Below are 26519 nucleotides of genomic sequence, written 5' to 3'. Positions count from 1 at the left end.
GTAGTCCAAAAACAGCTGGAGCCCCCAAGGTTGGGGAAACTCTGCTATAGAGAAACCACACCCACTGCTTTTTTCAGCCCTCAGTTCCTGCACTTCTCAGGTGGGTGCAATTTTGCCATTAGAAGGGAATGAGTGAGTTCCGGCACCTCTTTTTATAGAACAATGGCACCGACCACACGAATGCAAGTCTCCCATGCAGGTGCTGAGCTCAACCGCTTAGGTCCCCAAAGTATTTTGGGTCCTCGACACAGAGCTTTCGCAAACCAACTTCGTGGCCACTGGACCTCAACGACACACACCTGCATTTACAAACCCCAAGCCTTGAGAGTCTGACCCCTGGGCAAGAGTGTTGCAAGACGCAGAGACGGTTAAAGAAGCTCTGCTGTTGCACACAGTACTTTTGCGTTGATGAGGCAGCGAGCAGAGAAAGTGCCAACATTTTCGCCAGCGGACGCCTCTGCAAAGACGCTAGCTAGGCCCCGGGATGCAGCCCAGCCGGGAGGAGCCGGTTCCTTTCCTCCGCCGCCAGCCGCCGCCGCCGCCATTCCACCGATCGGTCAGCAAGCGGCGCCAGATTTCGATGATTCACGCCGAGCCGGCGAGGAGGCACGCGCGCACACACAGCCCGACACTTACACAAGCGCACACAAAGCGGCTGGGCGAAGCTGGAGCGGGGCTCCGACGCCGAGTCAGCGGGGAACGGCGGCGCAAAGCCAGGCGGAACGGGTGGCAGCGCGCGGAGGACGGCAAAGCCCTCTGGCCGAAGGTGAGTGCGCCTGGCATAGCTCGGCAGGGAAACTTGCAGGCTGCTTCTCGCGCCGCCCTCGAAAGGTACCCGCGTCTCCCTCAGAGCGTCCTTTGATTCCCTCAGCCTGAGGGGCGGCTGCTTTCCTTTGGGGAGGAGGCGCAGGGAGGGGCTCCCAAGGTAGGTCAAGCCCGTGAGGAGAATCCCTACTTCTGCCACTCAAACTTTCCCGGGAACCCGCCGCCCTCCCCTCCCGGTAGGACTGCTGCTGCTGCCTTGGCAGTTTTGGTTCCATCTCCAGGTTCCTCTGACGGAGCGCCCTGTGCGGTGGAGCTGCTCAGGAGACCATCAGCTGCGTCTCCCATCAAATGCGTGGCTCACCCGCCTCCCTTGCCCCTCCTAGAGCTATTAAGCCGCTGTGTTTTGAACGCTTGCCTTTTTCTTTTTCTTGTGGACTGATTGACTGAGACAGGTATTTGTCCCTGTTCTCCCCACCACCACCACCTCCTCATCATCACCTTTCTTCTCTTCCTGCTTTCTCCCTCTCTCAACCACCCCGCGCCCCGTTTTGCAGATGCATAGGATATTGGCCATAGTTGTTTGGTGTTTTCTGCAAGTGGAAGGCAGGCATCCAGAAATCATCCCCGGGAGCAGCAACAATGGCAATTTCTTGGACAATGACAAATGGCTGAGCACTGTTTCCCAATACGACAAAGATAAATATTGGAATAAGTTCAGAGATGTAAGTACCCCTGCTTTCCCCCCCTCCAAGCTGGTCCTTAGAGATCCCCCCCCCCCCTTGCTAGGGTCTGTCTGATGGTTCAGGTGTGTTTCGGTGGGGTCAGAGGGATGGGTATATCTTTCAGTATATGTCAATGGTTGCTGTAGATTTGGAAGAAGATCCTCATCCTTTAAGATCAGCTGTGTTTCAGTCTTCTTACTATTAGTATTCTGTATATGTTTGGTTAAGGACTCATTTTCTTGGTCTTCAGTTTTTCCTTAGGGCATAACTTTCAGAGAACTTTCTGTGTGCCTGTGTTAAGAGATTAGTTGCTGTTAAATGCAACCTTGGGGGGGGGGAGGATGCAAAACTATTTACCCACTCAAGCCACGAGGTGGTAAACACCTGAAGCTCTCTTCATGCACATGTGGCAGGAGACCAAAGCAGAAGATTCTATTATCTCAGTTCTGCTCTCAGGGGTATTTGTTATGGTGTCTGTATTTCTCTGCCTTGGCATACTAAACATTCAGGAATGATTTCAGCTAACATTGTTACTCCAGTTTATGGATTGTGCTGAAACTTCATGCATTTGTATGGGCAGGGAAAATGTATTTCATAAGCAAAACTTTAGGGAAAATGAACACTTCGAGAAGCAATTCCATTGTGGTTAACTGCCCCAGGATCAGTAAGGGGGGGGATGTAATGGCTTTGTTACTAAGGCTAGGTATTTGAGAAGCTTAATGTAACCCATTTAGAAATGTCTAAAGGAATATTGTGGTAAGCTATTAACAGATACCATTCCATTCCCTTGCAGTTGGTATAAGCAAGGGCATTCTGCCAAGTGGATTGTAGGGAGATGGCTGGGAAGAATTGGTCACCTGGTGTTCTAAAAACAATGAGGCAGATTCACAGCAACATTTATCTGCTTATGTCAGGCCTTATGGGAAAAATAAGACCAGATTCTTAAAAAGATGGCATTTACTTGACTATGACTATTGCAATCTGTTATTTACTGCAAGCAGTTCTCCAGTTGAGTAAAGCCTCAGTTCAGTCCCATTGATGCTATTTTCATTTTTATTCAACTTCCTTATATATATTAAACAAAATTCTAAGTATACCTTGAACCATCATGATAAATGTATCTAAGCTGGAGGAGGTGTTATGATTCAGTTAATGTTTCTGACTGAAGAAGGATTGATCTTTATGGTCAGAAGTCAACAGGAATTTTGCTATTGAGTCTGGTGGGTTTGACTTGCAACCTTTTTAAGAATTTTATTTAATGAGTGGCCTTCTGCAGTCTCTGAGCGGATTCTCCAGGAGATGGCAAAAGATTCTCCACATCTGCTCATTTCAAACCACCACTATGCTTGGCCTGTGGTTGCTAACTGGCAAGGGGGAAGTGTGGTCTTTATCTGCCCCCTTAAGAAAGGTTTTATGTGCAGAAAAGAGAAAATTATACTTTCCATGGTATGAAACTAAATATATTTAGCAGTATGTAGGAAGCAGCAAGAGATAGCAGTATAGCTAATGGACTAAGTCCAAAAGTTGGCAGCCCTTTGCTTAGCACACATCAAGTATACTAGTAAGGAATGCAGGTTTATTTTGCAGAAAATATGGGGAAGGAGATAAGTAAGGTGTGTAACACATGGATGCTACATTTATCTGTTTACATATTTATTGACCATCCATTAACAGCACTCTTGGAGTGGCTTGCAGGTGGTTCAAAACAACCTAACATTTAAAGAAGTTATAACACAAACACCAATACGGAAACCAGCACAAAGCATTTGAAAAATATTCCTTCCACATACTTGATAAATCAGCCTTGCAAATAAGTCCACAGCAGTTCCTAGACTATTAACCTACCTGCTCAATAATGCCATATAAGTAATTATTTTATGGCACAACCATAGCCTTCCAGTGTGAGGGGTCAGGTGGGGGTTATTCCAATTAAGGGCTTATCCACTCTTGTCCTGCTCCTCCTCCCACCCTCCAGGGGAAACTGCTCTTTAGTGCTCAGTTGGAGTAAATGGCAATTTGGTTTTTCTCTGGATTGAGACTTGTTTGGTTTTAGCACTAAAGAGCTGATTTTTCTCTGTGAAAGGAGTAAGGCAAGGGGAAAACCACTCAGATCTATGCCTAGAAAGTGTGGGTCAAACAGAAAATTGCTTGGGCCAATCCTTTCTAGGCATGGGACAAGTAGAAGTACGACGGAATGAGTAGAAGTGTGAATGAGCTAACAAAATTATTACCTACTTGATCATCTTGTCGCAATTTTTATTTGCCATAGCATAGGTGAATAGGCAGGTAGGCTAGTCTTGATGAAACTTTCTAGTTACTACATTTTATGTATTCCCACTGTGATTTTTGAAGACCAAAAGATAGTAATTTACATAAGCACATTTAAGAGTTGGTACGGTTTAGTGGATGCGAGTGAGCTGGGAAGTTGACCTGATTGGGTTCAACTCATTGTTTAGATTGGATTTGGATGTTTGAATTTTTCTTTTAAGTAAAATTACAAGCTGATTTTTGAAGTTTCCTCTGTTTTCAAAGTGGTTTGTTGTAAGCTGGCCGAGAAACACAAAATGTATTTTGCTTTGCATCTCATTTTTTAAATATATCTTTCATTATTATTCTCCACACCTCGTAGAGGAGTATACAGTAGTTTTGGCTGTTTGATTGGTCCAGTATGCTGTGCTTGAAGAGAGCTATTTATTTAATATGATCCATTTTCCTCAGAGATGAAAGGAGGTAGCAAAGGCATACTCTACTATGACATTTGGGCCATTGAAATGAGCATTACCCGGAGCAGCTCTAACTCATGTCATTGGGCCTAGCACACCAGAAAACTCGTAGATTGTTTCTTAGGATGTCAGGAGAAGATTGCTCACCAGTCATCATCCTTCTTCTTGAAGAGAAGCGCACATTATTCAAATTCTGCATGGCATATATCTTTAAAAGGAGATTTGAGTACCTCAACTCTGGCAGTAGTAATGCTGTCAAAAGATTATTTATCAAAAGACAGGAAAACATTAGGGTTTAGTATGTAGGTGAATGGCCCTGTGTGTACTAAATCTTAAAACCACATAAGTAATTAACAATTATGCTTCTTTCATGACTTGGATATTTGGTGTTTTGAGCTACCATTTGGGGAATGCACTTCGTTACAATAAGAAACTTAAGTTGCCAAACTAGATGTGCTGGGAGGTGTTTTTGCTTCAGTGAATGCCCTTCCATGAAAACATATGTTTTTCCCAATCCTATGAGCCAGCACATTTGCTTACCTCTGCCCTCAAGGCAACGAAATGTACTTTGGTGCAGTAGAAGAGAAAGGAAGAGCAAGCCATCTCAGATCCCTGTGGAACGTTGCTTCCCCCTCAGGAACGGTTAACTAAATTTCATAAGGGATGTTTACACATTGAATTCAGCTAGTGTACAATCCCAGTATGCAGATTGTTGAGCTGTAGACTTGTTTATGCAGTTATTTGCATGTAATGCTTAACAAGTGCACAGTCTGTGTACCTGGGTAAATAATACCTGCACAAACCAACAGGCTGCACACTCTTTTACTTAAATGCTTGTGCATGTGTAGAAAAGGCTTTTACCTGGGTTTAGGGTAACATGTGAACAAACCCATAATAATAATAATAATAAATTTTATTTATGTCCCGCCCTCCCCAGCCGAAGCCGGGCTCAGGGCGGCTAACAACAATAAAACAGTACAAAAGTACAACATAAACAACATTCTAAAATCATTCATAATAAAAATTAATTAATTCAAGCCACTGGCAACCATTGGGCCAGAGCTCTGCGAAGATTGCCGAGGGAGGGAGTCAGGCTGTGCCCTGGCCAAAGGCCTGGTGGAACAGCTCTGTCTTGCAGGCCCTGCGGAAAGATGTCAAGTCCCGCAAGGCCCTGGTCTCTTGTGACAGAGCGTTCCACCAGATCGGAGCCACAGCCGAAAAAGCCCTGGCTCTAGTTGAGGCCAGCCTAACCTCTCTGAGGCCTGGGACCTTCAAGATGTTTTTATTTGAAGACCGTAGGTTTCTCTGTGGGGCATACCAGGAGAGGCGGTCCCGTAGGTACGAGGGTCCTAGGCCATATAGGGCTTTAAAGGTTAAAACCAGCACCTTAAACCCGATCCTGTACTCCACCGGGAGCCAGTGCAGCTGGTATAGCACCGGGTGAATGTGATCTCGCAGCGAAGACCTCGTAAGGAGTCTTGCTGCAGCATTCTGCACCCGCTGGAGTTTCTGGGTCAGTCTCAAGGGCAGCCCCACGTAGAGCGAGTTACAATAATCCAGTCTGGAGGTGACCGTCGCGTGGATCACAGTGGCTAGGTCAGGGCGAGAGAGGTAAGGAGCCAACTGCTTAGCTTGGCGGAGATGGAAAAATGCCGCCTTTGTTATAGCTGCAATCTGCGCCTCCATGGAAAGGGAGGTGTCGAAGATTACACCCAAACTCTTAACGGACGGTGCTGGCACTAATTGCGCCCCCGCAAGAGATGGGAGTTGCCCCCCCAATCCCATATCGCCCCGTCCCAGCCACAGGACCTCTGTCTTCGAAGGATTTAGCTTCAACCGGCTCCCACGTAACCATCCAGCCACAGCTTCCAAACATCTGGTCAGTGTGTCTGGGGCCGAGTCAGGATGGCCATCCATCAACAGATAGAGTTGGGTGTCATCGGCATACTGATGACAACCCAGCCCAAAACTCCGAACAAGCTGGGCGAGGGGGCGCATAAAGATGTTGAAAAGCATCGGGGAGAGTATCGCACCCTGAGGTACTCCACACACCAAGGAGTGGCGCGATGACAATTCCCCCCCAAGCGCCACCCTCTGTCCCCGACCAGAGAGAAACGAGCGCAGCCATTGAAGGACTGTGCCCTGGATCCCCACGTCGGCAAGGCGGTGGTCCAGAAGTTCGTGATCGACCATGTCGAAAGCTGCTGATAGATCTAGAAGAATCAGCAGCCCCGACCCGCCTCGATCCAGCTGTCTACGAAGGTCATCTGTTAGGGCGACCAGAGCCGTCTCAGTCCCATGACCAGCGCGGAAGCCGGACTGGAATGCATCCAGAGCCGATGTTTCATCCAGAAACCCACCAAGCTGTTCAGCAACCGCTCTCTCAATCACCTTACCCAGGAACGGAAGATTCGAAACCGGGCGGTAATTGGATAGGCCTAAAGGATCTAATGATGTTTTCTTTAAGAGCGGGCGCACCACTGCCTCCTTCAGTTCCCCTGGGAATGTCCCCGTGCCAAGGGACAAATTGATGATATCCCCCAGGAGGGCCCGCACCTCGTCTGGACACGCTCTAATCAGCCAAGACGGGCACGGGTCGGGAGGACAGGTGGTGGGCTTTCCAGCTCGGAGGAGTCTGTCCACATCGGCTGGGGATATCTGGTCGAAGTGGTCCAATACTGGACCCGAGGACAGTCGAGGGGCCTCCAGTTCCTTTATTGTATCCAAATTGGCAGGGAGGTCATGGCGGAGCGACAAGACCTTCTCCGCAAAAAAGCTCGCAAATGCCTCACAGCCGTGTGTCAATTTGTTATATAAATTTGGCTGTCCCTCAAGGGACGTTAAAGACCTGATTATACTAAATAATTGCGCTGGGCGAGAGCTAGCGGATGCAATGGAGGCCGAGAAGTATGACTTCTTAGCAGCCTTCACCGCCATCTCGTAGGTTTTCATAAAAGCCCTATAAGATGTTCTTGAGGCTCCGTCACGGGCACCCCGCCATACTCGCTCTAGCCGTCTGAGGTCCCGCTTCATATTTTCGGAGCTCCTCAGTAAACCAGGGAGCCCGGTTTCTGCGGGGTCGCAGAGGGCGCTTAGGTGCGATCTCATCGATGGCTGCCAGGAGCTGGGCATTCCAGCCCTCAACAAGCTCAGTCAATGAGTCGCCAGGGGGAGCAAGGTCCCGCAAGGCTTGGCGGAATCTCTCAGGGTCCATCAGCCTCTGCGGGCGAGCCCAAATTGGCTCGCCACCTAAGCAGGGTGGGGGTGGAAAGTCAATCCTGGCTTTCAGAGCGTAGTGATCAGACCATGGCACCTTAATCGAAGGAGACATGATCACATCTATACCGACGCCAAAGATCAAATCCAGCGTGTGGCCTGCTTGATGTGTGGGGCCCGAAACAAACTGGGAGAGCCCTAGTGTCGCCATGGAAGACACCAGGTCCAGAGCCTGTGAGGAGGGAGTGGCATCAGCATGGATGTTGAAGTCCCCCAATACCAATAGGTTAGGGAACTCCAAGGCCCAGCCGGCCACCGCCTCCAATAGGCCTGACAGGGTGGCTGCTGGTGCGCTAGGTGGCCGGTACACCAGCCAGACAGCCAAGCTCTCCTCGGAGCCCCACACTAGGCCAACACATTCGATGCCGGGGATCGATGGCGATGGTAGAGCCCTGAAAGGACAATCTTCCCGGATTAATAATGCCACCCCTCCCCCCCGGCCCACAGTCCGCGACTGGTGGAGGACAGAGAAACCCGGGGGCGCCATCTCTCGTAAGGTAACTGTTGCCCCTTCGCGCACCCAGGTCTCCGTCACACAAGCCAGGTCGACCCCCTGCGAGATAAAGAAATCTCGCAGGGTGGCGGTTTTATTGCCTATAGACCTGGCATTGCACAGCACCAGTGACGGAGGTGAGTAATCCTTGCTCACCCTACCCTCGTCCCTCGGGATGGGGCGCAGATTGGAAAGGGTACGAGCGTATCCATATCTCGATCCCCTTCGCCTGTAACATCTGCCCCCCCCACTTACCATTATCACTTACCATTACCCACTTAAAGTCATAGCCATCTCTTTTTACTATCCTTTTAGTCTAGGCCTGTGAATTTTAATTATCCCACCACAATTGCAGTAGTGTAAATAAAACCACAGTTTCTAAAATAGCACCAGGGTTCCAGTATGAGTTGTAATATATGATGCATTATGCCTGAGCAGGGAACTGCAACAAAAGTAGGGGCCAGGGGTTATGAAAGCTGGTCCCTCTCCAAGCATCCCTGTCCCCAACCTTGAGGAGGAAGGTCTGAAGGGTGTTTCTATCATCAGTGCACACACACACACACACTTCCCTCTCAGAAATAAAGGGAGGACTCTCTCACCAGATAGCAGGATGTGCATTTGCTTTTCTTCTCTTGTGTCTTAAAGGCATTTTGTCATTAGATTGGGGAGTCTACTTCAATTGCCTGGGCTCCACCATACCTCTGTCTTGCCTCAGCATTCTAGGATGAAAACATTGATATCCAGCAAGGAGGATGTTAATAAAAACATACATATCCTGCAAGAGGATATTGGCTAAGAGGGCAGTTTAGCACAGCACTACACCTCACCCCCAACCCCACATCGCCAGCTAGAATCCAGAGCTTTCCACTTCCCCAGACTGGCACTTTGTGTTAACTTCCCCTGTTTCGATCAGTGGACTTTTCTCCTAGGATATGGAGAAGGAATGGTGTTTGTTACCACATTTGTAGTTTAGAGTGAATGTGATCCACTTCCATTGAGTTCCAGACCCTCCAAGTGTCCCTATTTTCCAGGGACAGTGCCGGATTTACAGAAGCCGACCCGGTTTCTTATTTGATCCTGGAATGTCCTGCTTTTCCTTAGGACATCCCTATTTCCATCAGAGAAATGTTGGAGGGTCTGGAGTTCTGGTGGATCAGAATAAAAAATACCTTCCATGCCAAAATTTAGCAGCGTAGAACCCATTCATACTTTCAAGAGAGAGCATCATGTTTTATTTTGAAGGCCACTTCCTTGAATATAATAACTCAGTGGTCAGCAATCCAAATCAGATTCATTTGGCTTCAAAATAGGAGAGCAACTCATGGCAGGAAATCTAAATTAATAGTACAGCAATGCTTTAGCAGGAGTGATAATAGGCTTCTCCATTTGCTTTGTGCTCATAAATCAGTATTTGATAAATCAATTTGGAATAATGAATTTTAATCCAAGGAACACATATTCTGCAACTTGTGTATGCAAGAGCTAAGAAAATATTTAGACAGAGAATATTTCTAGCTTCCAAATATATAAAAAAAATTGGGGAGTCTTAGAGCATGCATTAAGAAAGGTGTCATGGTCAGTGCAAAACTGAAAAGCTTGAGTGATAACAGCAGAAACCTTGCAAATGCGTCAGTTTAGTCACATGTATTCAAATATTTGAAGATAAAATAGTCTAGGTTTGTATTTGCTTTATAATGCTTATATAGAATAAAGAATATGTTTGGCACAAGTTTTTAACCCAGTAATCATTAGCAGTGAAGATGTAAATGACCCACTGAGATCATTAGAAATGTTTTATTTTTAAAGCAGTTGGATTGTAGCCACAGAGGTCCAAGCAGTCAAATGATTATGTATTATGCCTGCATATAGATATTTTTCATATCTGTATTTCCTGCTGCTAGGTTATTGACATGCCAAAAAAAGTGTTTCTTCATATTGCAATGTTTGAAAGTAGAAAATACATTGGGTGCAATGGCTTTCAGGGAGCTTTCTTTTATACAATGAGAAATGTTGAACTGAATTATGAACAATTACAGTTATAGAGCTGGACAGGGTTATCTCTGTATTTGCCAGTATGTTTTTAAGGTAGTTTTCATCAGCTTGGGCTGCATTTTTTAAAATTATGCCCATGTTTCAAATTTGTCTGTCATCTTAGAAAAAAAGTTATAGTTTGCTTTCTGGATGTTGGTTATAGGTACCAAAAATAGCCAAGCTGCAGGGAACTATAATGATGTTGAGATCATGCTATCTTCATGTTGTGGATGGAGAAAGAAAAAGAAATATTTCAGCTTTTGGTGAATTGTTGGATAAACTAAAATGAAGAAACTTGACAACCTTTATATGGAAGATGGATGCCTTCGAGGATGATAAGGGGCAAATTGGCAAATTAGATCTTACCCAGATGTGCTTGAGATGTGAATTGTTTTTAGATTGATGAAATCCTAAACCCTTGTTAAATAAGCAGCCTCTGGGCAAAATTCTCTTTTTCAGTAACATTGGCAAAACCTAAACAGAAATGAAACAGTATTGCCAAAAGCACTTCTGTGTATCTCCTCATTAAAAAGTTGGTAAGAGACAAAACAGGTTTGGAAAACAGACCCACATTCTAGTATACAACAGTGTAGCTGTGGGTTTGTATAGCTATAAAAGAGTCAGCTTTTGAAAGTACACTACTCTATTGGGACTTGATGCTGCCCTCCTGCCATGTATTTGTGAAGAGACCATTTGATGTAGCAGCTGCAATATTAGGTTCAAGTATGAGAAACTTAAATTCATATCCCTGGAGAGCAATGAAGTTCCAGTGATGGTTATAATAAGTCACTTTCTTATTCTAAGGTCCTTTCTGGTCTTTTAAAGAGGCCCTGATACTGTCTAGTTTTGTGGAAAAGAAGCTTCCCACCCTTCAGGGCCATCTACACTGGCTGCCCCTCTTCTGGGTAGATGTTCTGCCTCCCTTACAGTTACATAGAGAATAAATCAGACTGGTAACCTCTTGCTGAACATATAATCCCATGTCATCCTGGTTTCTCTTTTCCTCTGCTCCCTTTGCTGACCTTTGTTCTTAATTTAGATTGTAAGTTCCTTGGGGCAGGAACCTGCCATCTTCATTTGTTACTCTGTAATGCTCCATGAAAAAAACAGGTGGTAAAATATTATAGAACCAAGAAGTAATATGAGGCTGGGGCTTAGTGCAGCTTGGGGACATCCCCAAGCTGTGCTAGTTCCCACTTTGCATGATCCATTGACCCCTAGCTGAGAGGAGAAGTGATGGCATTATTACTTCCTAACTTGGCTGAATGCATTGAAACATATAAAACAGGTATAGCAAAACAAGGGAATGCCTGCAGGCTGAGCTGGTTTCCGCCTTGCATGTGACGGGGCTTGATTTTTCTGTAGATTATCGGAGGTGGGGTAAATTTAGAGATCAGTTCAGAACCCAGAACTAACATCCGGAGGGATTCAAGGAACCAGAGTAGAAATTTCAGTAAATGGGATGCGGAAAGGGAAAGCAGTACATCATAAAAATTAAAAACCAAGCACTGCAAGCATTTATGAGATGTTAGCATCCATCTGTCTTGAGAGACAATGGGGTGTGCCTACGGGGGTGAACTCCAACTGCTATGTTAGCAGCACCAAAGTGACCTCCCTGTTGTGCAAGCCTGGGCAGTGTGTATAGAGGTCCTGGGCTGATGTCCAAAGGAAAGCAGAGCAATATGTTTGGCACCAACTTGGCTGCAGGAGACATACAAGGTGCCATCCAACAGTCTTAGGGACTCTATTCCAGATTTTTGTGGGGTTTACTCCTTAGCCTTTTCTTCTATCTAGGAAGGCAGCAGAGGTTTGGGATCAGAATTTTCCTTCTCTTAGAAGGGCTGCCTTCCCAGGCTGACAAGCTTCATCTGCCCCTCCCTTCCCTCTACAGTCCATGCAGAAATCCCATCTTCTTGACTGTTGGACCCACTGTTGATCTAAGCTGCTCAATCTTCTAGAGCCTGTTTTCATATTCATGGGAAGTCCATAACTCGCTGAGGATTTGAGATCCATCGGTTACGCTCACCTGGTTTAGCCAACTTGTTTAAGCCCTTTCCTGGGGTGTAGGCGTGTTGAATGGTGATAGCTTCTAGAAGACACAAGTGAGATCTGAGTGCAGGGTGAGTACCAAAGGTGGACAAACTACCCCAGAAGGAGCACGATGTGTCCCCTACCACAGGCACTACCCCTCCCCTAACCATCCCATAAACCCCATAGTTTATGAACATGCCTGATCTCATCTCAACTTGCAAGCTAAGCAGGGTGCTTGGATAGGAGAAAACCTGAGAATACTGGGTGTTGTAGGCTTTTATCTCATGAAATGTATATGTTATATAATCTTGTTAATTAATTTGATCTAGTTTCTAGTTTAAAATGACCTAATAACAAAGTTACTGTTTGTCCAGGATGATATAAAGCAGAATTTGGTATGCTACCTATACTTTTCAAGATCTCGTATAGTTAGCATATCAAACACTGCATATCTAATTTATTTTTTATATATACACCTTCTCTCAATTATTTCCCAGACATTATACTCACCATGTTGTTAACCAGTGTATCTAAACCTTGATTTCAGTTTTACCAAATTACTTGCCCCTTAAATTCCTGAATATTGTCACTTCTTTGTTATTGCTTGAAGAACTTTGTTCTGCCAGTCTGACATTTAAAAAACTGAATGTTCATTTGAGCACGGTTGCTATTCCATAGTGGGATTCAACGGCAAGTGGCATTTTAAGAGGCAGCTTATAGTTAAAATAATTCCTAAAGTTGTGCAGCAGAGGCTTTGTCAGGGAGGCATCTTGGGTTAGTAGACCAGTCTTTTATCTGTCACCTAAGCTGTTTGGTTTGTAATCCATTGTAGCAGAAAATCAGTCTCATTAAATGGGCGCAAGTGACTTAAATTAATTTGTGGAATCCTATTCATATATACTCAGAAGTAAGTACTACTGAGTTCAGTTGAACCTCCTACTCTTAGGTAAGTGTATAGTATTGCAGCCTTAGTTTACTTAATGATCTACAGTAAGCACCATAAATTCACCCCGCTCCTTCAACATATTGAGCCCTTCCTCTGTGTTTTCTCAGAATACACACATTTTAACATGGGTATGAAAACTTTTTCTTCTGTATTTCTCCCAGGCTAGGACTCTGGAGAGTAAGACAGCAGATGATAGATGTATAAAAATGTCCTTGGTAGTGTAAACACTGAAGCCAGTTCAACTGTCTCCTTGTTTGGTGTGCTTGCTATATGCTTGTAGCGGGGCAAGAAGAGGACAGCAGAAAACCTTTGAGAGGCATTTGCAATAATATTGTGTTGTATCCAACTAAACTATTATATGCCCAGAACAACTTTTGCAAGGGCAGTGGAACTTTCCCTCTGTCTCTTGCCCCTTCATTCCCCAAAAAATTCTATCTGCGGTTTTACCCAACCTATGGAGCAGACTTAGAGTCCAGGGGGAGCAGAGGGAGGGGGTGTTCTTTTGTGCTTGCAGAAATCATTCTGTGCACAAAATGATTTAGTTTGGATATAAGCCAACATTATCACAGCACTATTGGGCAATATGTATTTATATACAATCTTACGTTTTTGGCCTGCTGTCTGAAATTGTCCTGTAAATAATTTGAGATTGCGATGAAAACCACAAATCTCTATTTTGTTAGTTTGGGGACATGTTCTTACAGAAGGTTCCAAAGCAAACTCTTAGTAGAACCTTTTTTGCTAACAGAAGCACATGAATAATCCCCACACAATCAAGATTTTATAACTTGGGTATCCCAAGTGATAGCCAGCTTTCCCAAACCTATTATACTCAGAACATCCTGACCTGTATAAGAATTCTATTACTTTTCTAGTGCTCTCATATGTACCAGGATGCAATATACTGTGTCTTAGATTTCATTGAAGCTTTGCAAAGCTTATTCATTGTGCTATGCAAACACTTTGGTGTAGCTATGAGTAATAATCATAAAACATAGAAAAGAGATTGCCTTGTAAAGATAAGAAAATGAAAGATAATAACAAAATGAAATTGAGAATAACATTTTCAGTGAAGGTGTGCATTCTGTCTTCCAAATGTAATTGTATTAGACTTGGGAAACCTTGTTTCATGCATGCTTATCCAACTTTCTTCTCTTCCTCAACATAAGAAAAAATAACAGTTACGGTGAAAACTGGGACCTCCTGTTATAACACCTAGGGGGGAACCTTGTGACCCAGAGTGTATTTGTAAATCCACCTAGGCTTCTTGGAGCTTGGGTTTTAATTCTCATGTAGATAAAGTTCCCATACTGTGGTTTAACTATGCTCAGTGGAAACAAAACAATGCCAAACCAAAACTAATGAATCTGGACTGCTTTCACCAACCGTAGATAAGATTAAGCTCAATTTAAAGTTTGGATGACATGCTAAATTGTGGTAACTCTAAATGGAAAAAGAAGCTCTTGAATTCATTGCCACATGGCAGTTGTTGTCCATCACATCACGCTGACGTTTAAGCTTCATTCTCGATAGATGAAATCAGATATAATTACATTTTTGTAATTTTATCACTGTATTACATCTTCATACTTTTTGGAGAGGGTTAAAGATGCATTTCATTATTGTGCACATGTTAGTAGTACTTTGCATAAGTTTTTTGCTATTTCCAAATTCTAAGTTCAAATGTGGATTTGCAAATCCTTCTTTCTCTTATCAATATGACCTAGGCCTCCGTAGCTTCTGAGTGCTATCCAACTAACATGTCCATCAGTGCAATAATGTCCCATTCTGCAATGGAATTCCCCTTTCACTCCTTTCAAGCATCACACCCTTGCCAAAGCTGTTCTGGAGGGTAATGGGTAGCAAGAAAAACAGAAGATTGCAAAATTTGAACCTAAGAATCTTCTGCATGCAAACCATGTTCTCAGTGGCTGAGCTATATGCACCCCCTGCAATGAACTACTGTCCCAGTTGAAACTGAACTGACAGCTTCTCATTTCTAAGGCATACTTTCTTGATTGGGGACATTCCCATGGAATTCTGTATTAAACCTGAATATTTGCTCAATATTTTAACAGCAAGGCTTATTTTTATTATCTGATCCTTTGTAAGCTTAATATCACAGATGTATCAACCTGATGCCTTGCTCATCCTCATTGTTCTGTCCTCATCTGCTGCTTTTTATATAATTGGCCACAGAGGACCTTGTTTTAGCTTTCTGCTCTCCATTATGCTTATCATGCTATTATTGAATGACTTTCAAGGTAAAGTCTTGTACAGGTTTTCCCCCCTTCAAAGATAACTGTTGGTTTCATCATTTAGTTGTTAAAGAGTATATAGAATTCAGCTTTATATAGTTGGTACATAAAAGTAGTTTTAAAAGCTGCTTAACTTGTCATCCACCAAGGTGAGCATGACTAGCTAGTTAGTTGTCCCTCAGGTTTCATGCAGTTAGTTGTCACTCAGGTTTCGTAAGCCTGACTCATTTAAACTTAGAAGTCAGGCATTTAGAATTTCTGTTCCCATGCTGTGGGACACTGTTCCAGTAGACATTCAGCAAGCATCCTCACAGCTGACTTTCAGGTGTTTTTTTATGACCTTTCTTTGTGCCAACAGGCCTAATTATTTGTTTAAATTTTCTTAAGTCAGGCTTAATGACTTAATGATATTTTGTATTGTTTTCATATTTTATGTTCCATTGTATTTGTGATTGCTGTGCACTGCCTTGACATTTTATGAATGGCAAGTTTTAACTATTTCTTGTTTTTGATGCCTGCATGAGACCATGGAAACAGGTCAAACACCCAACAGGTCATGATACATAGCTAGTGGGATGCATTTGGCTTCATTCCATACCTCAAATTGAAGAATAGGGTACTAGGAATTGCATCCAAGAGAAGGAAAAATATCTGCATAGCATATTCTAAGGCCCAGCTGCTACAAGCTGAATTTTGCATATATAATTAATGCTGATATGCATTAATTCTTTCTGTAATCTGTAGGTGATCATTATAAAGCACTTTGATCATAAGATGTACCTTTTAAATAATATGTATTGAATCATTAGTTTTAATTTCAGTACATGCTTTTACAGTACACTATACTGGCCAATTAAAACTTGTCCTGGAAAACTAGAGCTTTTTCACTTTTTCACTTCTGTAATAAAGTACTGGATGATCACTGGAAAAGCAGTGTGTAGTATTATTATCCCATGTGTCTTTGTAATTATATGTGTGGAAGTGGTTTCCTTTTTTTGTGTGGTGTACAACTTAAACATCAATGAGCAAATACCTGCAAAATAACTAATTTTCTTCAAATATTTTGACAGTTCACATTTCTTTCATTGTACATTGGTTCATTACCCAAATATCAGGGTGTATGTGTATAGCTATTTCAAAATCTTCAACACTTAAACCAGGCATTTCACTTCACACAGCATGAGGATCACCTGATCTAATCTTTAATAGTTTTCCTCCAGTTCTTACGTATTCCATACTGAAGTTCAGTGAAGTGGACACACTGTATTTATTAGTTTTAAACTGCAGTTTAAGATTGCAAACCACAAATAGCTCAGTCTGGAATGATCCCAAGGAGTTAATTTGGAATACACCATAGAAGAAATATATTGTCATTGTGCCTTCCAAGTGACATTTAGTTTGGTCTCCCTTGTGTTTATGAAAAATGTGAAACCTTACAGGGACTACTCTCCTTATTTCTACCTGTCCCAAAACTGAAACATCAGCAGGAGATGTACAAAACCATGCTAATCAAACCAACCCACTTGCAGATGTAGACTGACTAGTTTCTGCCTAACTCTAACATCTGTGTCTACTGCACAAACTGTTATGTTGGCATTCAGTAAGTCCAGTTGCTTTCATCTGCAGTTTTATTTCTCTACAGATGGAAGAGGATGCTTCACTGCTACCATTTTAGATCCACAGTTGTATATAACTCAGTGCTGAGCTTTCACAATGATGATTATTCCAAATTTTGTAGAAACCACTAAATTTGAAGGAGAGCTGTGTGTGTCATAAATTAGTTTTCTACATTTAATCTTATAGCCATGTGTAGGAGTCCTGTGCAGTTACTTGGACACATTACTACATATACAAACTTAAGAATGTACTATTAACAATAACTCATAATTTCCCTTTTTTCAATGATGGGTGGCATAAACATGTTTTAAATAACTAGAAATTATCTAAATTAGAAGTTTTTGAATACCAAACATTTCTATTAACTGTTGCTACTTCACCACCCTCTTATAAATTATTGTGTTTGTGCCCTTAAAAATGTATGTTGGTCCCTTTACCATATATTTTCTTTTAAAGAACTTGAATTTTTCAATAATGCACCCTTTTTCCTGCCTGGTTTTGATGCCACAAGGAGCTGTCCAGTGCTGAATAATTCTACAAGCACCTCATTGAGTTACTGAGGAAAGCCAGATTGTACAGGGTGAGTCTTTTTAAAAGAGGCCCCGTGGAACATGTGTACTCTGTATCCACGGGGCCTCTTTTAAAGGACTCACCCTGTATTACCAGAAGAGTGATTTAATGTAGGAAAGGTAACCCAGTCACTGACTCCTAGGTATAATTATCATTGTCCTTGGTATCCCCCACTCCACTACCATGTAGGAGCGCCTTAAGCAATATTTTGCTGAATGCATGTCAAACACCACATTTTTATCATGTCTTCTCTCCCTAGGAGAGCTGCACAACAGCAAACAACTTTAATATTAGTCCCCTCTCATTCTGTCTTGCCTGTCTAGGCTTCACTTTAAATGGAGAACTGCAAGTCCATTTGTGGAAGGAGCACATGTTAAATTACTTAACATTTTTGCTGAGGTAATGGCAAAAGTTTGTTACATTCGTAATCAGAAATGGAACAGATGGCAAAGTCCTAGTTTTACCCACTAAACATTCCAATAATACATACTTAGTTTACGTTGCTTAGGTTTATACAAAGACAAAACAGTGCTTTAAAACAGATACAAAGTACTAAAAGAAATACTTTTGGCTAATTGACTGAGCAAGCCAGATCAATGTGCATAAAATATACTGCCTTGTATAAACCACCGTACTGGCAGGGTGATGAGAATTCACACTGTGAGGGTGGGAGGGGGGAAGCAGTAAGGATATAGATGCTGAGGGCCAGGATCTAAGAAGCATTGGGAGGGACAGAGGTATTCAAAGCAGAATAACTCATCCTTTTTCTGCTTGTCAACTTCCAGTTGTTTTTCTTCACAATTGTGACAACTAGAAAATTGAGCAACCCAGATTTTATTTAGCTGACTTTTACTGTATTTGCTTATTGGAAAGTGATACTTTTTTGTCAATTTTGAAATTCTTAACAGTTGCAGAGAAATTGGGATTGTATATCTGATGTTAAAAACATGTTAATAGTGCCATTATTTGGCCAACCTCTAGCCAAAAGATGTTACTTTTGTGTAATGCAGAATAGCAAAAGTTTTCAGTTTGGTCTTGATTTATCAGTGATATATTATAATGTGTTTACTTCCTCCTTTTGGGAAAACAAAAACATTTATTCTCATCTTTCCTGTCTTCACATTAGCTCTTTAAAGCCAGGAAATGTGTGAAGGAGTTTCGTAAGCATTTCACAGTGATACTAGTTCTACATAGAAAGCCAGAGGGCAAAACAAAGTGGTTTCTTTTGGTCCATGTAATCTACTTAGAAAGCAGTTGTAGCCTTACGGGCACAATCACAAGGGTCCATGTGAGCTACTGTTCAGGAAGATAAGATTTTAGATGCAAAAGCTGTGTAGTGATTAGTTCTGAGATGGTCCTTTGTACAAATTTCAAACGGGGGGAAAATGAGTTTTTCCTCCCTTCTGTGTGAGAAGGAGAACCACTCTAAAGTACTCTATTTCTCTAATCTAACAGATATATTATTTTTATATCCTGAAGAGACTCGATGGATTATTGCATCCTGTCCTATATTGCCAGGATCAGTTGGTTTTATTTTTCCAATTTCTTCTTGGTTCACAATCAGATGGCTTCAAAAAAAGCCAAAGATAAACGACATTTTGGATGCTTATCTTGTAAGATAGCTTATATTTATCTTCAGGCTACAATGAATAGAGCATTCTGATAAACATAGCAGTCATGTTTTATACTGTGCTTTCATTCCTTGGACTTCTAAAGGAGAGAGAGAGAGAAATGATTTTGACAAAACAGGGACGGCATCTTCAGGTATATACAATTAGAACTTCTAAGTGTATAGTATATATTTCACTTCCAGATGAGTAATATTTTGTGATGCATGCCTCTGTTCTGTATGTTGAACTGTAAATTTTGATGCTACATTGCAGACAACATCTTCTGTGTGCCACTAGTAATGTCCTGTATTTCTTCACAACCAGAATCACAAGAAATGCAGAAGCAGAAATATAAGAGTTACAGTGTTGGGCAGGAACAAAGTTATTCTATCTCCTAGGGCAAATTGTTGGAAATAGTGGTCAGGGATGGTGAGAGTTGTAGCCAGCAACATCTGGAGAGCATCAGTTGCCCTGTCCTCCTTTTGAGGAATCAAAGTTAAAAAGAAATACCACATACTTTAGATAGCAGCTGAGAAGTTCAGCTCAGCTTTGAGTTTTGTGAAGTCTTTTAAAGTAACAGTCCATGACATATTGCTCTAGTTTTGCATGGTGTTCATTTTTGTCTTTTATAAACATATCGGTTTATTTTATTGAGCTTGCAGAACTGGTGAATAAGTGAACTGATTCTTCTTAATTCGCTTTTTGTGTAAGCATTAAGAATATGTTTGAAATAATAAGAAATAGATGCTTAGATGTTTTATCACACTAGCTAGGCTCTCTATGAACACCAGAACTAAGCCTGTGAGCTAGTGACTTTTTTCATACCCACTCAATATAGGAATGGGCATATTTCTGCAGTATGGTAAGAGTAGCCCTAGATTGTATCCTACTAAATTAGTCGTGTTCATTAATTTCATTGTGTCTACTCTGAGTAGGATTTCTGAATTGCAAGGACTGTGTCTTGGAGTTTTCAATTGTTCGCTCTAGCATGGGATCCTATGCACAGTAACAGCTAAGAGCAATTTCCAAGTAGGCATACAAGACTTGTGTTATAGCTACCCTCTTCTCAAACTTTTATTACTTGCTATTTTCTCATGAAGCATGAACTTGTACATGTTGAAATAGGGGTCCAAAGCTAGTGAACTAATACTGGCACAAGTACTATATGAATATATTGTATATATCATATAGTCCTAAGTGAAGCCAATCCCTGCCAAAAGAAGGGTTGGCAGTCAGAGTTGAATTTAAATTTGGTGTCAAATGCAAGCCCTGCTTTAAGCAGGAATCTTAGCAGCCCTACCTTGGTTTCAAGCCATGGCTGCAGTTGAAGAAAGGAAGAATCAGCAGTGCTCTTAGTGTTTGAAATTTGCCACCTGACATCTCATGACATCAGGTGATTAGGTGGCCCCGCCCACCTATCAAAAGTGGCCTGTGGAGGGTGGGCCAGATCTCCCCTCTGACCTGTACACTGGCACCAAGGATTGATTCAGATATTCTTGAAATCACTTCTCCACATTTCCTTTTCTTACTACACAGATAGGCGACTGTGAAGCACAACATCATCTCTTTCTTTTGGGTTATGTTAGCTAGAAGCGCATTTGGAGCAAAAAAATTGAAAAGCCTTTTCACGTCTGAGCATCCAGCACAGAGTTCCTCTCGGCTATATACAGTCAGTTACAGACCTAGGAATTCCCAGTATCATGACCCTTTTATCGATCACCATACTTCATGTTATTAGTTTAGCCTGTTTGTGAACAAAGAACACTTTGCTAAAGGCTAGAAGGCAGAGTTTGTTTGAGAGTTGCTGAGAATATCAGGTTTTTTAAAAGCTGGCTTCCCATCTCAGTTCTTTTTCTTTCTGTGCTTTTACTTTGCTCTCTTCCTTCTTCAGACATTGACAAGGCCATCTGAGCTCATGTATCGCTGTGGGCTAGACTTTAAACTGCTTCATGAGTCAAGTACCTTCAAGTTAATAGTCGTTAACTTAAACGCCTTCTGCACTATTTGGGGAGACAGCATAATCGTTTCAACACACTTTTGGTCCTGTGGTAACCCTCAGTTGTACAATTGCATTCTAAATGTTTTCATTTGCTACTTTGCAACTCATCCAAGCTCTGAGCAACCTTAAACTTAGGGGACACATTTTCAAGCAATTTGTTGTCAAGTTCATATTTTAAGAGGACAACCACTGCACTGAAATATTTTGAACTGTCTGCTGTTCTGGAACTTTCTTATACATTTAAATGGTCATTTCCCTTAAATCCAAAAATCAAGGTGGGTACTACAAATGGATGTAAATCGTGTTGCAGTCTGAGGAGGAAAGAATAGTGCATTCCATATTCAGTCTCTATATTTCTTTTAGTACAGAAACAATCTCTACATGTATCTAACAGTGTACAACATGCTGATGGAGGTAAAGGGCAAGTCTGAAGTGAACTTGAGAATTAGATTAAAGTTTGCTTCAGATCTAGAAATGGCTAAGAGAGTCTTCCTTGGTAGTGCATCATTTTAGTCCTGACTCCATGAGGCATAATGCCATCTTCTGCCTCTGATTTATGCAGGCTAGTATGTAGGACTGTGCATGCTAACCCCCTCCGTAAGATGTGATTCCTTTGTAATTAATTATTACAACTATTTGGAGATAGACTTTCTGACTTTTGATAGACCGTTTACAGTTACAGAGCAGCATAAATGACTACAAATTGTTTTGGGTCCACCCAACCTGTTCTGTAACAATTAGTAGCTATCTCAACTTCATCCCAATTCAGCACAAATCAGTACAAGTTGACCTGATTTGGTTTGTGAGTTGGTCAAATCAGTTGCATAGCCACAAGACAATTGCCTGCATGTTTAGGGGTTGTTGTTGTTGTTGGGGGGGGTTGCGGGGGGGAGTAGGTAGCAATACTAACGTGGAATGGCAGGCAATGTGTCCAGTGCTAGGGGTAAGACCAAGGGTGCAGTCTTGCTCCTTAGTACTTGCATGGTGCCCCTTCATATCTTTAATATATTTAGGGGCCTTCTGTGTTCTTATGGACAGATGACATTCTTATGCAACCTTTAATCAAATAAGATTCTAGGACAGTGTACAATACATGTAGATCACAAGCAGAAATCCAAATATCCTTTAAAGAAAACCCCAGAAAACATTGAGGCGTTGCATATAGTTTAATAATGGATGTGTTAATAATGTATAAAAACTTGTAAATCACATATAGCTCTTCTGGGAGGGCATTCCAAAGCCAAGACACACCATTGAAAAGGATGTATAGAGGACTTAAGGATTTTATCCTTAAAACTAATTTTCTAATATTTAAGCTACTGTTATTGGCTATAAAGATCAAGAGAGACATCTTTAAAAGTGCACTATCCATCAGACAGATTAAACTCAGAGAGCTAGAGGTGCAACAAATTAAATTGTAATTTATAAGCATCTGTAGCTGCCCTTTAGTTTTGCCCAGTTCTACCAGCACACCTGTCCTTCTAAGAGCAAAAGTCACTGGTTGACTTTTGTTTCACACCCACTCAATACTCTAAAGCAGGCTTGCCATCGCATCCATTTTTTTTAGGCAAGCTCCTATAAATATTCAACAAAGGCCTCCAGTTTGTGTTAGCAAAAAACTGTGTCCCCTGGAATTCATATTACATTGCAGTGTGTTGTAAAGAACTCTGATGAGGATGAAGTTCAGGCTGCTAACTCAAAGGGAGAACCATCAGTATCATACTTGGGGACCTCCTGGCCACAATGCCACCTTCCTCTGATTCAGATAATGAAGACTCTGCAACACCTGTCTCCCCCACCCTCGCAGAAGTAAAGTACTGCAGATTAAAGCCCTTGAACCTCTCAACTCCTCTAGCAGGTTAGAGCCTACCACACTCCAGGTCTGGTCAGCCTACACAAAGCTTCAGAATCTGTGTATCAAGCTTCATCTGCCATTTCCAGGCACTACTTGCTATAATGGAACTATCACTCACCTGTCACCGATGCAGTAAGAAGGACATGATTCATTGTGTATCCATTGAACTTTGTTTGATGCTTCCTTTCTGTGGGCATTCTACTAGGTGGTAATGATATGTGTATATTTCAGAATAAAGTTGATAATGAGAGAGAACACAAAAGGAAGCATTTGTTGTTCTAAAAGCATCAATCAAGAAAATATTAGGTGTAGCTTTTTAAATGCTCTAGGTAGCCTTGAAATAATTTGGAAGTTAATGATATATGCCAAATGCCAATATTATACAAGACCCACTTTTTATTTCTGAAGACAGAGAGGGAGAGTGATTGGCATCCTAATGAGAGTTGAGCTCTCTTATCTCTTGCAGCCCTGTGTACACTGCTGGAACTGGGACATATGCTTTAAAGAGATGTCTCATATTTTGAAGGACATTCCTGTTAGCAGAAAAACAGTGCACCATAAAATATTCTAGTTTCCTCTTATTTCAGAAAGCAGCTACTCTGTTGTAGCTCATCAAATATTTGTGCCATGGATATCCATGTTGTAAAATGTTTTGTCCACATTTTAAACATTTAGCTCAACAATAAATTATGTCTGTATGAAAGGGAAGTGGCACCTAGTTGAACATTCCACAGGAATACTGAACCTGCAAGTGCTTGAACAAGTAAAATTCCAAAAGTGTATTCATAGTGCTGGTGAAGGTGGGTAGTTGTTGCCATCCTAGGTAATATCATCTGATTAGTGCTGGAATTGTTGCTCTGGTAATCATTTTACATTCTTCCACCTGAGCAGAACCCTATTTAGAAGATGTGTTATCAGCACTTTGTTGTTGGGGTGCAGCCTTTAAGAGGATTACCCCATAGCAATTTGGAAATGCCCTTATTGAGCCTTTAGCTTTTGTAAAGTCAGCTGCTGTTCTGAAAATCCTAGATGAGGTCTTCCATTTCTATCCTATCCTATCCTATCCTATCCTGTACTGTACTGTACTGTACTGTACTGTACTATATATACATAGGAAAAAACCAAAGCAAGAAACAGTATATGTGCAATATGCTTTTATTGTATTATCTCTCTGTTTTCTAAGATGCCTTACTTTGTTTCCTAAGTTTCTACTGTTCTCTCTTAGATGCATTTCAGTAGTTGACTTGAAAAAAAGAATCCTCTCTCAAAGAAAAACACCTTTCAGCTTGTTTACAGTGGGAGTTAATGGTTCTTAAACACACACACACTTCCCCCCCCCCTTTTTTGACTTCTTTTAAAATGAGCCAACATGGTAACATCAGTTGAGTCATTCTATGAGTCACATAACTAATCTTTGTTAAGCAAAGCTATTTACAGTACTTGTTTTACAGTATTTGTCTCACTTGGCAAGAGCAGTAATAGGGCTCTTATTTAATGGCGCATGGCAGTGGTTTTCAACCAGTGTGCTGTGGAACCGTGGGCTTCCTTGAATGATGGTCAGGGGTGGTGCCACCGGCAACACTGACCTCTGTCTCTGGCAGGCGAGGGAGCCCAGCCAGCCAGTCCACCAGTCCTTGCTGTTGGGAATGGACAGACAAGTCCCAGGCCCCTGTGGGACATTGTGAGGAGGCACCTTTCTTTGGGGTGGGAGGCATTTAAGTTTTTAAAGAATCCAAGAGAGCCCCTCGGAACTCTGCAGGCAGTGTTCTAGACACATTGAAAGGTCTATTGCATGGGTAGGCAAACTAAGGCCTGGGGGCCGGATCCAGCCCAATCGCCTTCTGAATCTGGGCTGCGGACAGTCTGGGAATCAGCGTGTTTTTACATGAGTAGAATGTGTCCTTTTATTTAAAATGCATCTCTGGGTTATTTGTGGGGCCTGCCTAGTGTTTTTACATGAGTAGAATGTGTGCTTTTATTTAAAATGCATCTCTGGGTTATTTGTGGGGCATAGGAATTTGTTCTTTCCCCCCCTTTTCAAAATATAGTCCGGTCCCCCACAAGGTCTGAGGGATAGTAGACCGGCCCCCTGCTGAAAAAGTTTGCTGACTCCTGGTCTATTGGGAAACTTGTAAAGGTCCATTCATTGATAAAAACAACCACTAGAAGGAAAGGCTGGTGTGAATTTTAAAGGAAAAATACAAACAAGAACACACACTACTTGCCCACCTCTTAATTATTTTAAGGGAGGAAAGAAACAAATCTCCTCTCCCCCACCTTAAAGGACCATGGATGAAAATTTATCTGTTTTACTTCCCTGACAAAAAGATTATTGGCCTATTTGTCTGCAATTTGGCAGGCTTAATTGATTGGGGAAGGGTTCCTGTGTCCATAAATTTCACTGACTTTGGTCAAAATGTGGAAATGTATTAGCTATTTTTAGATTCCTCAATCTGGAAAAACACAGCTTGTCTTGTACAAAGAGGCTCAGAACTGATGTGGAGACAGCATGGAGTGACTCAGAACCAGAATGGAATTTTTTAAAAGTACACAGGTGGAGGTCATATTGGGCACACTCCTAGTATACACAGTTTAGCAAAGGTGTGCTTACAAACTCTAATGCAACTCACACTTCTTTAATTAGTCTTGGGCTGCACTTGATTATTTGGGTTTTTTACTAAGAGCAAAATGTGGATACCTGATTAAGATGCCATATGTACCAGTTTATGCAAATAACACCTCATGTGAACTGTTTTCAAAATTTTATCTCTCTTCACATAAAATTAAGTCAATGTTATAAAACCATTTATTTGAAATATGGCAAACCTTATGTGATACATTTTTAATTCTATGTTCATGTGATCAGAGTGGCTTTACATATAAAGACAGTCATTAAGAAAGTGGAGCTAGACTAGTAAATTTCTGATCGGCTACATTGGCCACTGACATCAGAGATGCAGCAGATCTCATGATTGGACCAAACACCCATTTTAGGATTTTCTAAGATGAAAGACATGCCTCTGAAGCTTTTACTGGTTTCAGATACGCCCCCCTCCCCTGAATAGGTGAGGCTTTACACTGTCCTTGTGTTCCTGAAACCATCTGATCAGGAAACCAAGGATACCGTCTCTCAGAATCTCTCTTCTGCAAGGAATTTTGCACATGCACTGAAACCCAAAAGTCAACTGGAAAATGATGCCACCATTCTTTCCTTTTAACTTAAATGGGCTGAGAAGCCCTGCGGGGACTGGTCAATTCCATTTCACTAAATATATCCCATGATGGCTTTTCTATGAACTGAAGTGTCACATATATTCAGTCCAGCAGCATTCAGTGCACAAAAATGAGATATGGAGAACAACATGACTAGATCACAAGGCATCCTAGAATGAACCGATTGAAAAATATTACTTATTACTGAGTAATTCTAAAGTCAGAAAATGAAGCAAGTGGATATTTTTCTCACTGCAACATATTTCAAGGCAGCACACTGAAATGGTAATACATATTGGCCCTAAATAACCTTTGCTGTGGAAGTTTCCACAGTGCATTGCAATATATATTCAGTCCTATTGTACGTGCATAGGATGAAGGCATTTTTAATGACTGAAGAAAGAGCTTGT

General features: G+C 41.9%; 1 protein-coding gene across 2 annotated transcripts in view; it reads left to right on the top strand.

Moving 5' to 3' along the window:
- The first annotated feature begins 469 nt into the window (after positions 1-469).
- The window catches only part of SPOCK1 (SPARC (osteonectin), cwcv and kazal like domains proteoglycan 1), a 412787-nt gene continuing 386737 nt past the window's right edge, over positions 470-26519 (top strand). For both annotated transcript variants that reach the window (XM_081185601.1, XM_081185602.1), the window contains exons 1-2: positions 470-766; positions 1320-1487. In XM_081185601.1, the coding sequence (XP_081041727.1) occupies positions 485-766; positions 1320-1487 (450 nt within the window). In that variant the 5' untranslated portion in view covers positions 470-484. The remainder of the gene's footprint in view (positions 767-1319; positions 1488-26519) is intronic.

Source organism: Podarcis bocagei, assembly GCF_964188305.1.
Source record: "Podarcis bocagei genome assembly, chromosome: 2".
In the NCBI taxonomy this organism is placed as follows: Eukaryota; Metazoa; Chordata; class Lepidosauria; order Squamata; family Lacertidae; genus Podarcis; species Podarcis bocagei.
The sequence above is the reverse complement of the archived record's forward strand: the minus strand, read 5'-3'. Positions and strand labels throughout refer to the sequence as shown.